Source organism: Struthio camelus, chromosome 3 (assembly GCF_040807025.1).
Source record: "Struthio camelus isolate bStrCam1 chromosome 3, bStrCam1.hap1, whole genome shotgun sequence".
Taxonomy (NCBI): domain Eukaryota; kingdom Metazoa; phylum Chordata; class Aves; order Struthioniformes; family Struthionidae; genus Struthio; species Struthio camelus.
This window is the reverse complement of record NC_090944.1, coordinates 94773658-94787824: the sequence shown is the minus strand read 5'-3', so window position 1 is coordinate 94787824 and position 14167 is coordinate 94773658. Positions and strand designations below refer to the sequence as shown.

The 14167-nt window shown below is 42.2% G+C and overlaps 1 protein-coding gene and 1 long non-coding RNA gene across 2 annotated transcripts in view; one reads left to right on the top strand and one right to left on the bottom strand.

Annotated features, from left to right (window-relative positions):
* Positions 1 to 547: 547 nt before the first annotated feature.
* Positions 548 to 2406, bottom strand: LOC104153889 (uncharacterized). Its single transcript, XR_696340.2, has 2 exons — positions 2138 to 2406; positions 548 to 1177 (listed from the first exon to the last, which is right to left on the bottom strand). It is a non-coding gene; the product is annotated as an uncharacterized lncRNA (long non-coding RNA).
* A 111-nt stretch (positions 2407 to 2517) lies between these two features.
* The window catches only part of NID1 (nidogen 1), a 49755-nt gene continuing 38105 nt past the window's right edge, over positions 2518 to 14167 (top strand). The window contains exons 1-4 of the mRNA XM_068939201.1: positions 2518 to 2748; positions 10825 to 11124; positions 12422 to 12651; positions 13300 to 13727. Of these exons, the coding sequence (XP_068795302.1) occupies positions 2518 to 2748; positions 10825 to 11124; positions 12422 to 12651; positions 13300 to 13727 (1189 nt within the window). The remainder of the gene's footprint in view (positions 2749 to 10824; positions 11125 to 12421; positions 12652 to 13299; positions 13728 to 14167) is intronic.

The window sequence follows — 14167 nt, the reverse complement described above, 5'->3', positions numbered from 1 at the left end:
CTATGTTTTGAAAGATTTTGCTCCGTGGTATGTTAGCTGGTGTTATTCCAGTTTGTCTCCAGATACGTTTCTTTTCATCTTTAATCTCGCTAAAGTCTTTTGTATTCTCCATTCTGATTAGTGTTTGCAATTTGTCTCTCAAGCTAATTACAATATCTGTGAGCATGCTTTTCCACCCCTTTTCCAAATCATCATGAAGATGCTAGAAAGGCCAGCTTAAATAAAATATTGTTTTGAGTCTTGGGACTAATGATTCTCATTACTCATCACAGTGGGAGCTGCATATGAGGTAAACTTACTCAATCACAATAGAAACAATTCTGTCCTCTCACTACAAAAATAGACTAAACAGTCACAATATACTGACTCATGGACAAAGGATTTATGATCACAAAGCTATTAGTAATTTAAATACAGAGATGTATACATTTAACTCTCTAGCCTTCAAATCAATTTCGAGTTTACTACAAGACATCTCTGGCTTCCCAGTGGTCCTCATCCTCCTAATTCTGGGCATAATAGTAGGAAGTCACATGACTCTGGCAGGAAAATGTTACCTTTCAGGTTTTACTTCTAGTGATGCTTTCATTCTCTGGCTCAAGTTGGCTTTTGATTTGAGAAAAATACGAGTATGGAAAACTTCAAGCCTAAAAGAAATGGCATTTTATGTTGTGGATGTGTATATGGAGTCCTGGAGGTGTTACGGGATTTAATTGAGGTTTTCCATTTGCTGTGGAGCTGCACTGCGCAAGCACATCTTGACTAAAGGTTCTGTAGGTTTGAAAATAGGCTGATGCTGGACAGAGGAGGATAGAAAAGAAGGATGATTTTGTGGTGAAGGCATTTCGTAGTATTACAGTGCATGGGTGAGGAGATATTGATTGCTTACTTTTGCTTGTAGTTTAGGTATCCGTTTTGTCATGAGGAGAAAGATACCTCACATAGGTCTTCTGAGGATAAACCAATGACTGCGCTTAGGCGTGGTGGTGATCCAGCCAAGAGTCTGCTTTCATAGCACTAATCAGCCAGATATCCCTGAATCCACCACTTACTGTCTTTTGAGCTGTGAAAATTCAGAAACGTTGGAGGAGAAGCTACAGAAAGCACTGCATTGTGTGGAGAGATGGCTTTTCTTCTTCCCAGACCACTGTGCTACTTGTGTCCGTGGTTGTCTTCCCTGAAATATAGAAGTCAACTGTAAATAGTTGCTAGTGATAACAATGTTCTTGGTATACAAGTGTGTTTCCATCTTTTTAGGCGTAGTTATAACATTACTTTGGAACGTCCTGTGCTCTTGTCACTTACCAGATGCAAAATTGTATTTTCTTACCAAAAAAAACTTCTATAAGATTTTAGGAAAAAGGGAAAACCAGATGAGTGAAAGACAAATGCTAATGGGGCAAATGAGAAAAAATGGAATGATCAGGTGTTTAAAGAAAAGTGGTGTTGCATCTGGCTATGCAAAAAGCATGTATGAGTAGTGTTTCAGCTGCTTTCCCTGGGGTGCTTTTCTGGTATAAACATTCTGTGGGAAAACCATGGCATATGCTTTACTGAACAAGATGGAATCCTTAAACACTGCTGTTTTATAGAACTGTCTTCACTTGGGAGCTTAGGAAAAGTTATCAAACGCATTCATTCTTCAGCTGATTCTGAGTATTTCTTGGGAGCAGGACCAGACTATAAGACAGGAAGGCAGAGTCAGAAAGGCCCTGTATAGCTATTCCGTGTTTCTTTTGTATATATCTTGTATCATCAGTGAATTTTCATTCGCAGATAGTTTTTGAATTTTATTTTACAATCATATGCAGCTCTGACATTGTTGGAGTTAATTATGAAACACATTTCAGCGTATTTTTTCCCGTTTCTTCCAGTAATAAGCAGCTGGCGTTGAAAAGATTTCAGAAAACAATCTAAGGATTCATGTTTTTTATTCATTCTGGTTTTTGATTCATGCTTTGTTTCAGTATGCTAGCTGTTGGTACGCTATTGGAATATACCGCAGCTTTCGGAAGAGCTTTCTGAGCGCTGCTACCACCAGAAGAGTATGCATTTCCAGAACCCATGCAAAAACCCCGCTGGTGTTGGGACGGGGCCATAGCTTTGGAAACGCCTGCCACGTTCCCAAGGAACTGACCTGATTTGGGGTCCGAGGTTCCTCGCTCAAGAACGACACCCTCCAGCCGCGAACACGGTGCGTTTTTGTTAGCTCGGCGCTTCGCAGTCGCGACGCGCAGACCTTCCCCCCGCCTTTAGCGCTAACGTAGCTTTTAGTCTTTCCGCTTTCGCGGCCGCGGGGGAAGCCCAAAGCTGGGGTCAGGCTCAGCCCAGCTTCTCCCCCCCGCTCTCGGGAGCCTGGAGTTTCGGCCGGGGAGCAGCTCCCGGCAGCGGGTCCCGGCGGCCGCCCGCCCCCCTGCCCGCCATTGGCCGCGGCGCCGGGCGCCAGCCCGCCCGGCCCCGCTGACCGCGCTTATAGCGGCGGGGCTGCGCGGCGCCGCCGTGCCGGGAGCCGCCAGCATGCGCGCCGCGCCGAGCTGCCCGCGCTGGGCGCTCCTGGCCCTGGCGCTGCGCCTGGTGCTGGCCGCGCCCGCGGAGCGGCTGCTGCCGCCGCCGCCGCCGCCGCTGCTGCTGCCGCACGGCGCGGAGCGGGGCGACGCCGCGCTGGAGCCCGGCGACGACGCGCGCTCGGCGGCGCTGGAGCTGCGCACGGCGCTGCGCTTCTACGGCGCTGCCGTCCGCTCCCTCTACGTGAGTGCGGGCGCGGCCGGAGCCCCCTCGGGGCCCCTGCGGCGGCCGGAGGGTTGGAAAGGCTGGGGGGGGGGTGTTCCCCGCGGGCCTGCCGCCCGCTGTCGTGGCCCTGCCCGGCGCTGGGTCGGCGCGGGGTGGTGCTTGTTGGGTTTTATGTTGGTTGCGTTGGCGCCATGGTCAGATGCTCGTCCGCGGTAATTCTGGTCGAAAAAGCTCCCGCGTTCCAGCTGCGCTGTGTCGGGGCTGTGCTCGCCCGCTTCTCAGCGCTGGGGCTGTCGCCGATTCTTTGTGATGCACGCAGTCAGGCTGGGAGGCGATGCAACAGATAACAAAGGGGAAAGAAGCATTTAACCAGTTACCCAGAACGAATGCCATCCCCGGATAACTCCTATGCCTTCTGCAAAGGATGTGTAACTAGCTAAGAAATGTCCTTGTCATGATCTGCGTTTGTGTGCTCGATTGTGCCCAAGCCACAAAACTGAAACAGTGGGTGTCTAATCAGCAGCCTGGCATGTCCAGGGCTGGCATCTCTTAGCACTGTGAGGGTTGTTCTGTCCCTTTTCTTAATGTCTTGGGGGCTCTCCGCATGATGTTCATTGCTCAGAGGTCTGCTGGCGTGTGGGAACGCACAGCAAGAGCAACTGCAGGCTTCGTGCTGCAAACAGACCTCTGCCGTGTGTGCGTGCCCCATAGCAGAATCCGCATCTTTGAGTTGTGCGTGTGTGTTTACAGCTCATGGAGGACATTTAGTATCTGAAGGTGGGATTGAAAGCAGATGGCCTGCAGCAGAGCTACTGCAAGGTAGCTAGAAGAAAATGTTGAAGATAGCAGTATGTCTTCAGAGCTTTGCTAGAGTCCTGGCTTGTGGCTGTGACTGTTTTATCACTGCTTCTTTTTCCCTGAGGCCTTATCTAGGCTGGCAGTTGAAGATGCTAACTAACATATGTAGAAGAGCCTTAGTAGGGAAGGCTCAGTGTGTTTAACATGCTAATCTCATCAAGTTAAAACCACTTCCCTGTCCAGATAAACCGACATACTTTAGCATCGTTGGTCTAAAGTCATTGGATTAGGACTAATCTACATAGAGACACTCAGGAAACGTAACTTCACACTTTTTAATTCCTTTGCTTTAAAGAGTGCAAGACCTTCAGCTGGCTGCTGTCATTCCGAGTGCCATGCAGTTCCCCTGTACTTGAGTCTGCTTTACTACTGTATGAGGGTATTCACATGAGGATTCAACGTGCTTGAATTACACTGAATTACACTATAATTACCCCTTAAGTTGTGCCCTTTTTCACCTTCTACACCGTCCCCACCTAGATAAGCCCTGAAATCACATCTGAAATCCAAGATCCAGAGGGAGTCAAGTTACGCCTCTGTTGGAAAGGGGTGTTTGTAACCGACACTGGCCGTAAAGGTGAAGTAATTTGCAAGTATTAACTGGAGTTCAGAATGCAGTTTGGCCATTAGTTCATTATCCTGTCTTCACTTCTCGAAGTTTGGTAACTGATTAGCCAACCCAAGTGAAAAAGACACTTTTTACCATATGGACATCTTGAAAGATAGTGGGGCTGTGTGTCCAGTCACTGAGAAGCACAGATAACAAGTAGTGTGTCAGATAAGGGTTGAAAGGGGACAGAGTTTTCAAAGAGCAGTGAATTGGTCAGCAGCACAAGATTTCTTTAGTTTAATGATCTTGTTACTTGCTCATGCCATAAAGCAGAGGAAGGCTTCTAGGTTAGTGGTATGTGGTGGTGGTTTTTTTTTTTTTTTTTTTGTCTGGAAAGCCTGTGTAAGGCTACTCCAGAATCACTTTTAGGGATGTTTCGGCATAGTTACTGAGTACTAAGGAGAGGCAATTTTCATATAGGCAGTTTGACAATGATTGACATTTCAGTATCAGTCTGCATAACACCCACTACCTTTATTTTGCATTTAATCTGTCAGAAGTATTATAAAACAGAAGCACAGTACAAAAAGTAGGGGGATAGGGAAAGGAGATGTATACCTGTTATAGAAATGTATTGAACAACCCTAAATGCATGGTCACAATATACAGTTTTATTGTATATTGATTGTAACTACTTATTAAGCCATATGGTGTTATTCTCTAAGCAGAATGTACTGAGGTTGATAGTAAATACTATCAATTATTTGATAGTAAATATTATCAATTTATTAACATGCAGTTATTTCAGAAATTCCTGGATCAGATTTTGAGTTGTTTTGGTAAAATACATATTTATATATAGCTGATCAGAATAATGTGAAAAGCTTATCCTAATTTTTGATTGCTTGACTTTTGCAGCTTTCCTCTTTGGCAATTTACATGGCATTCTGCCTCTGTTTCTCAAAGAGCTGAGAAGCTGAGTTGTTTGAGTTAACTGTACATATGAATAAATAAGGCAGGGAGTTCTAAGGAAGGATTGGTTAGTACCAACTTGTCTTAAAATCCCTGGTAAAAAGACTTTTCTTTTCATAGCCAGGAGAGATAGTAACTATTTAATATAAATTGAAACATGAGACTTTCATATGCTGTAATCTCATGAGAGTATCTTCAAAGAAAATGTGATATTTTCCTATGCAACAATAAAATGAAGTTTATCACATTGAATCCTTTTCCTAAACCGTGCTGATCTCTTTGTTTTACTAGGACGAGAAGTATTTGGGATTGCTTCCTTTTAGGGAAGAACGAGAGTTCTATAAGTCAAGCTTGGATCAATTTGTTAATTGTTACTTTTATTAACTTGCTAAATGAATACTTGACCATGTTTGTATTAGAAAGTTTTGCTGCTTTAACTCAACTGGCACTTGGTTATACAAACAAATTCTATTGTTCTAAACTCTCTTACCCAGAAACATTCATGTCCTCAAAATGCCTGGTAACTGGTCAGGGGAAAAGACCTCATTTGTCTGAATTTTTGATTTTTGTATTATACGTGCACAGGCACGCTTTGCTCTCTCCCTTTCTCTCGTTCTTGCTCGCTCTCACTTGCTCTTTCTCTTATTCTCTCTCTCTGTCCCGGTCTTTCGCTCTCTCCCTCCCTTTTTCCCGGAGTACTTTGTTGCTTCTTTTTATGCCTCCTTTTCCTCGCTTGCTTAGACGAGATAGAACTACGTATAGAATGTGTGTGATTTGTTCTGGTACAAACGATGAATATATCTTAACTAAGTGTGCAGTCCAGAAGTTTAACATGCTAAAAATGCATCTGTTTTAGTTCCTGTCAATTTTAAATAGAATTATACCCTAAAAGGAAAGATGCACAGTACAGCTGGTCTTGAAACAACGCCCACCTGAGGCCTCTTGCTTTTTTTCCTTCCCCTTTGACAGGAATGCTACTTTAATGTAATTCAGAATAAGCACTGGATTTCTTCTCTTTATTTTGGGGTTCACACTTAACCCTATCAGTGTGACCTTAAGAGGAACAGGGTGAAGTTAAATCATGCTATTCACTATCTCTGTCACTATAAATGTATTGTTAAATATGAAAGCTAAAAACATTTTTTCAGTAGTGATGAATGTTCATTCTCTACATTAGAATCTCTTCACAAAATGCTAAGTTTTTAATTTAGTGACTTGCAAATGTTTTACAGATGGTAGAGAACCTATAGGGTTTCAATCAAGGTTTCCCTTAACATTCAAGCTGAACTGTCTCATTTATAAGCTACAAGCATAGAATGAAAATGGCTGGCATTTTTGTATCTCCTTAATAAAATTACTTGTTGCAGTTTATTTTTTAGCAATCTAGGAAATGAGTAGCCAGAAGCACGCCCCTAATGGGTGAAAGAAGCATTGGATCGTTTCTTCTGATCTGTACTCCTTATTCTGTAATATTTAGTAGTCCTGAATGAATTTTCCCTTAATGCGATTTTAATCTCTGCCATAAATGGGGGGCCATGTAGGCACAAAATCTGCGCGCTTAAACTCTGATAAATATTTTCTATTCTTTCAAACACCAGTCGCCTCTCAGAAGAAGGTTTAGAGCGGGACTTGGGTTGCTTGTGTACAAAAAGTATAAGCAGGAGAAGGAAGGGAAAAACTTAGACCTGACGATATAAATTCTTGCTCTGTACCTGCAACAGGTATTCTTAAGTGCCAGTTTTAAAGGTGGAGTCCACCTCTGTGCTAAAATGCCTTAGCACGCCCATTGTAATGCTCACCGTCTTTCCTACTGTCTTCCAGTGGTACAATACAGCTGGTGGCTTTTGATTTTTAGGATGACCTTTAGCTCTGTTTTACAGTGAAGAAAGGTGTTTTCTGGTGTGCAGGCGTGACAGATGTTCTGGGAACCTTTCTGAACGAGCTTTCTGTTGCGTGGCTGCCTGCGATTGGAGGGTCTAGACTCGGGTAACCACATTCACTCTTTAGTTCTGTGTTCCTAAAATTCATAGTTCATTTTAGGGTCTGCAGCCACTGTAAGTCACAAATAGAATACAGGAAGAACGATTAGTTTCTTTAGGTACCTGCACCACCCTTACCGTGATTTACGGTATGTAACAGTAGTTATGGTGGTCTGCATTTTGAAGGTTATTGCCAAGACGTATGCAGCCAAGATCCCTGACAGGCTTGCATGCCCCACACTGACTGGTTACTTACTGTTGTTACCGGTGCTAGATAAGCCTACAGCAGGTATGTTGAAATGTGCTGCAGTCTCACTTTGACTTCTGTGAGACATATTGAAAGACTCATCTATTTCCAGTTTTACTGCAGTAGCAAATTTGCAGAAGAGGGAAGGGGGGGAGTTTTTGTGTGTGTGTGTGTGTGTGTGTGTGAGAGGAAGGGCTCCAGCTTCATTTCTGTCACTATTCATGCCATCTTGGATACAGATGTTTTGCACTATCTCTTCAGGAATATTAAGCATTAGTCTGTAAACAACTTGCTCTGTATCTTCAATTATCATTTCCAGTCCCTTGGAACAGCCATTTCTGTGAGTTCTGTGAGGAACTAATTAAAATTTGGGTTGCTTTTATGGGGGCACCAAATTCTGTTCTTTTCCTCTTTGTGTTTTCATTCTACATGGTAAGCCACAAAGGCAGTAATCCTAGTAGCAACTGAATTCTGGGCTGTTTAGGATTTTAGCCTGGTTTGCTGAGAAAACAAAGATTATGAAGCAACTGCTGAACCTATTGGTGAATTTTAATAAACTTTGATGGTTAAGAGCCCAAAATCTTTATGATCACTAGAAGTTTCATGTCAATAGCCTACGCTGTTCTTGTGAAGTGGCCTTTAATAATGTTGCCTCTGAAAGGACGGGTGAGTGCAGTGCTTATTAGATGCTAGAAAATGTCCTGGAAATGACCTGAAAACGGAGTGAGCAGTTAGGTGAGCACGCTTGCTCCTGAAACGAAGTTGTTCAGTATGAGTAGGATGAGGGAGAACTAGGAGGTATTTCAGAAGGTCCTTACAGGATTGAAGATTGCATGATAATTAGGAGATGAAATCTACTGTAGATAAATGTGAATAAGGAAAAGCAATCCTAGCTTCACAGGTAAATGGTCAGCTCAGTGTCTACTGTTTTTCATTCCAGAGCAAGATCTTAGAGGTGTGATTAAAAAAAGATAAAAATCGCTCAGTAGTAGTCAAAAAGTGAACCAAGTGTTCAGAAGTAGTAGGAAAGGAGTACGGTACAAACTGGAAGTCATCATTGTGTCACTATGTAAATCTGGGGATCATCTGTGCCTTGAAGGATATGTGTAGTACTGACCTTCTTGTTTTCAGGAGGATGAAGTGGTAGAGGGGAGGAAAAAATCGGAGACAATGAGAATGATCAGAGACATGTAACAACTTTTATGCAGGGAGTGAGTAAATAGTAGATGTCTTTTTCTGGAGGAGAGATTACACAAGGGAAGAGGTGATAGACTGGATAGGATTTGTCTGCGTGTCCCAGAACAAAAGCTAGTGGCCATCAAATGAAGTAGGGAGCCAGGTTCAAAACAAAAAAAAAAAAGTAGAAGAGAGCTCAGTGTATGAGGCACAGATCTGTGGAATTCCTTTTTAAAGGAATGGATGTGGATGTGTAAAGTTTATGTGCATTCAAGGGAGACTTAAATATTTGAAGAAGATCCACTGAGGGTGACTAAACAGTCAAACCACAGGAAATCCCTTGAGCTGAACATGATTGGAGGCCGGCTGGTATTTGGGAAAGTACATGCATACCTTTCTCTTGCTCTTCTGAAGCTGTGAGCTAGCGGCTACAGTCAGGGACCAGATGTTGGGCTAGCTGGTCTCGCGATCTGAGTCACTGCGGCAATTCTTATGTTCTTTCAGGCATTCGCAAAGGTTACGTATGTTCTGAATTTCTCAAACGTGAAACAAATCAGTGGCAATTTGTTGTTCTTGGACATGCAATCATCCATGTGAGTAAGACAAATCTATAGAAAATTGCTCTTTTAGTTTCATTGCTTGTGATGCCAATTTTGGGACCTCTGTGCCTGTGTGAGGTGCATGGATATGTGGCAGCGGCTCCAGAGTCCAAGTGCTTGGCTGCCTGTGGGTAGTCAAACGTGTTTCTGGTATCAGGGAGTCAAACACTTGAAAATATATCTATGTGCCTCTGACTCATATGATGGCATACCCACCTGGAAGAAGGGCCTGGAGTAAAAAGGTATATGGGAGTGCAGTCGATACGCTGCCTTAAGGCCTGATACCGGTAGTCTTGCATGCTTCCTCTGTGAGAGTCAGCCCTGGTTTACTGGCTACACACTGTCAAGAGGGTTAGCTGTCACGTGTGGGCATGCCCTAGCATCTAGCCATTTCCATTTTTCTTCTGAGTCAGAGGTGGTGGGCTGCAAGTAATCATCTCACTGGCCAGTTAAATCTCCCTGAACCTGTCATATCTGCAGTCTTCAGGCCAAGAGTTTCACTTGCGTTTATTACTACTAAATTTTTTTCAAGTAATGGAGCCAGTTTTCCGTATTACTGTAACCGGGCACCTGAAGAGGAACTGTCGTTCCCTGCTGTAAAGGCGTTTACTAGATGGCCTGTATTTGTCATAGAAACTCTATCTCCTTGGCTTCTGGAGTGGTCTACCTTGCACAGTGGCAAAAAAGTTCCTAGGAAGACAGTTGTAGTGAAGTGAAAATTAGAGCAGTCCTGGCCAGTCAAAGTGAAATCTGTGATTGTCTCAGAAGACTTTCACTCAAGCTATTACAATATTTAAGCAGAATGGAGCAGCTTTTTGGGTGGACATCTCTGTGTAGACTAGTACTTTGTCCACGTATTCTCTTATAGCCTTATTCTGAGGCAGTGCTGTAGTAGCAAAGAAAAGCTCAGCTGAACCACTTCCATTCTAACAGCCTACCTAGGATTTTATGGAAATGTACAACCTTTTTGTGGTGTGCCTTCTTCTTTGTGTATGAGGGGGAAAAGAGAGAGAGCTGCTTACTTTCTCTTCCCCCGTTTTTCATCAGTGCCAGACTTTCATAGTTATGGATGGTTTATGGATGGTTTTCTCAACTGTTCAGATTACGCGTCCTCTGCTTTCATAACAGAAGTCTAGATTCTCAGGAGGTGTAACTTCGATACAGCTTCTGTGCAGTCAGCTCTGTTTTTACATCAAGTAAGAATTTAGCTCGCTGCTTAGCCAAAGAAGAAACTCTTGCAAGTACTTACTTCCTCCCCACTATGCCCAGTCATGCTGTTGTAAAACTACTTTGCAAGAGAGTAACAGCAAAAAAGTGAGATGAGTTTAGAATTATTTAAGTGGATCTGTGCGCAATTCTTGACAGACTCACAGAAGGGATGCACTGGGTCTTGGTCTGTGAGACAACTGGAAATGTGAAATGTGCAGGTTAGTACATCTTTGCAATTTAAATACCTAAAATCTTGTTCTGGGAGGAGAAGGTTGGTCTATCCCTAAAGTAGACTGTTTTGGGGAACTGAAATCCCAAGACTCCTGAAACGGGATATAAAATAAAAGCAAACTTGTAAAATTTCAGTTATTTCACAAATACAAGAGTGACTTTTGGCTCAATGTATTTTAGAAATGCAATAAAAATACTGTGATCTCAAGTACCTAGGTGTGGTAGACAGTCATATGATCAATATTTATTTTATAATATCCACTTTTTTATTAGGTTGCCACTAATGGGATTATTGCAGTGAACGAACCGTCAAACGAAGAAAAATATCTTGGTCAATTCCCAGTCAGTTTTGGGGCTATTGCTCCCTTTATGGCTGATCTGGATACAACAGATGGACGTGGAAATGTGTATTATAGAGAAGATTCGTCCCCAGACGTTTTACAGCTTGCTTCAGACTATATCAAAAGAGGTTTTCCGGAGACCACGTTTGATCCTAGCAGTGTTGTGATTGTAACGTGGAAGCTTGTGGCTCCTTACCAGGCACCTGGAGAAGATGTTACTCGGAAAGAAAAGGTGAACGTTAAGCAGAGCTTTAACACGTGGTGGGCAGCAAGTTCAGCAGAAGTTTAACACTATAATCTATTATTCTGAAGGACTGAACTCCTTTATGTGTAAATAAATCTTGTACAGCTAAGAATGTATTCTTTTGTTGTTTGAAAGGATTTAGCAAGATGGAAGTTTCCAGAGTTTTTACTTGACTTTTATTTTATAGAATTTTAGTCATTTAGGAGAAAAAGCTGAAGTATAAATAGATGATTTCTTTGTATTGCCAAACAGTCCTTATTTTGAATCTGTTAGTTGTGATGTGGCAAGAACTGGAAATACTAGGATATCCTGCCCCACATCTGTGCAGTATAATCCAGATGGCTTGCACTGGATCTTGAGTCTTGTTCAACAGAGTCCTAAGTCATTTTATTTGGCATCAAACTGTCCAAAATGTGATAGGTATATGGACTAGTAGGAACTTTAATTATACTAAAGTATGAGCTCATTTTGGATGGAGGACATTGCATTCCCAAAAAGCTCATATATTGTAGCTACTATTTTGGTAGGGGCCTATGCATCTTTCTTGAATGCAGTTAGCTTATTTTTTGTATTACTTGCATTTCATTTTCCCTTTTTGAAACATGTTAGGTACCATCCTGCAGAGATTCCAGAACATGTGTAACTTTATGCACTGTAATAATCCCAGCTGATGAATCTACTCACAATGTATGAATTTGAGAACATCACTGTTACTTAGCAGATCTTATTTTGCCTAATGTAATTTCTTGTGCCTGACTTGACACAGCAGCTTTGTTCACAGTAACGGTTCCACACTGGTAAACAGCTGATGTATGAGGTACTGTCTTGATGGCTCCCACAGTATGTAGGAGTGTTCCTACAGAGAACGACAGAGTTGCAGCAGCATAAAACTTGAACTTTTCTTTAAATAGTCTATTTTAATATACTCATATCAATTTTAAACATCTTTCTAATTAGTCTAGTACATCACTCTATTTTAAGGAGACTGTCTAGCACACCCTGCCTGTTATGGAATTTAGGATTGTTGTGATCTAGGCAGCCTCTATGGCTATTTTGTAACACCTTCAACTTATCTTTTAATATTTCTGCATATTTAAGCAAAAAATACCACAGTAAAATGTAAGCTTGCTTAATGTTGGTTTGTCTGAAAAGTTGACTGACCAGTCTATAAGTACATGATAGATTACCTCTATGGAAACTCAGATTTTGACTCTATAAAGTATCATCCTGTTGTCTGTCTTGACTCTTTTTCCATGAGTAAGTGGATTTTAAATTTTCTTCACAGAGAAACACATTCCAGGCTGTTTTAGCCTCTTCTGACTCCAGTTCCTATGCTATTTTCCTTTATCCAGAAGATAGTTTGCAGTTCTATAGTACATACTCCAAGAACGATGATGGAAAGTTTCCTGCTATGGTTGGCTTTAGTCAAGCCTCTACAAACTACTACTTTTGGGAAAAACCAGGTTCCTACAACATCATTGCTAATGATGAAGACACCATCAGAAACCTACAGAAGTATGCTTTTTTTGTTTGTTTAAACTCCCCAAGAAAACACCAAGAAGTTTCACGTTCTCTTTAATAGTTGCAGCATGAGACAATGGGAAATAACAAGATGCCGTTAGCAACTGCGTGAGAAATCACAGTCTGCCAGTGATAAATATACACCCTCTAAAAGAATATAAGGGCTTGCACCTACTTTGTCAGAAATCCATAGTCCTATTGTCACTGGTAGTGGCTGCTGTATTCTTAGCCCTTCTGAAAATTGGACCACTTATTTAGACCTTTAACTCTTAATACTTTTACCTGCGCAGTCTTTTCTGCAAAAATGTGGGCAGGAAGGAAAAGGAATAGATCAGAAAGTTCTAACAACTGTTAACAAGATCTTTGTGGCTCAAACGTCTCCTTTTGTTCCTATCTCTTTGGAGACAAGGAGGGTAGAAATTCTCCGGGAGGGTCTGGCTGTGGAAGGGAAATGCTGCCCAAACTGTCAGGGGTGTGTTGTAGCTTAATAAACTGTAGCTATGTAGTACTATGCAGAGAAAGATAATTCAGCAGTTTTGTCCTGGTGTTTCTCTATGGAGTATAACATTTTATGTGTAGGATGTAAATACCATGGAATTTTCACTTGACTGGTTTGATCTGAGATATGCTTCTCTTTGACAGAAGTAGCAATGCTGGGAAGCAAGGTGTCTGGGTGTTCGAAATTGGTAGCTCATCCGACAGTATTGTGCCTGCCAAGATCAGCAGCGTTCTGGAGAGCCTAGAGTCCAGTGAGCAAGACCAAGAGATGACTTCAAAACCGTTTATGTCTGGTTATGGCTCCACTGAAATAAGACTGGAACATATAACCAGCACTATGGACGGTACAGAAGGGGATCGGCACCATGTTACGTATAGTGTTCCTCACCTAGCTGCAGAAGACTTTCTAACTTTATACCAAGATGTAACAGAAATACCTTCAACTGAGTCTTTTTATGGTCAACAAGATTTCCCAACAGCAAAAGTTCCACCTCGCCAGTTCCAGGTCCAGCAGTTTCCCCAACAGCAACCCCAGGTCATAGACGTGGAAGAATTCGATGAAACTGGGATAGGTAGGGTCTTTTGCTGTGCTTGGGTCCTTGTGCGATGGGTAGGTTGCAAAAAATCAGAGACACACAAGAAATTGAGTTGTTAAAGGAGTAATCTGTTTTTCTTTCTCACTGCCTTCGTATCTAAAAATCTGTGCCTATTTAATGAGTTTGTGTTATTGATCCAATTAAGTTGGATGTCACCTGTGATTCAGATCCTGCCAGTTTAGTCAACTGCTAGTCAAGTTCACTGGAGAGCAAGTCTGTAATGTGTCTGAGAGACCTGAGTCTGTCCTAAGGAAAGCTTCCTATAGGATACTTGTGTTCCTAAAGCTAACCCATTCTTGGTAGAAACTGCTTTATCCATGTCATTTGCCCAGGACTGTTGTTAAAGGTATGATCTGAACTTTAACAGCTGCATTATCTGGCTGTTCCTGGTAAGGATTTTATGATCTATTCTATTG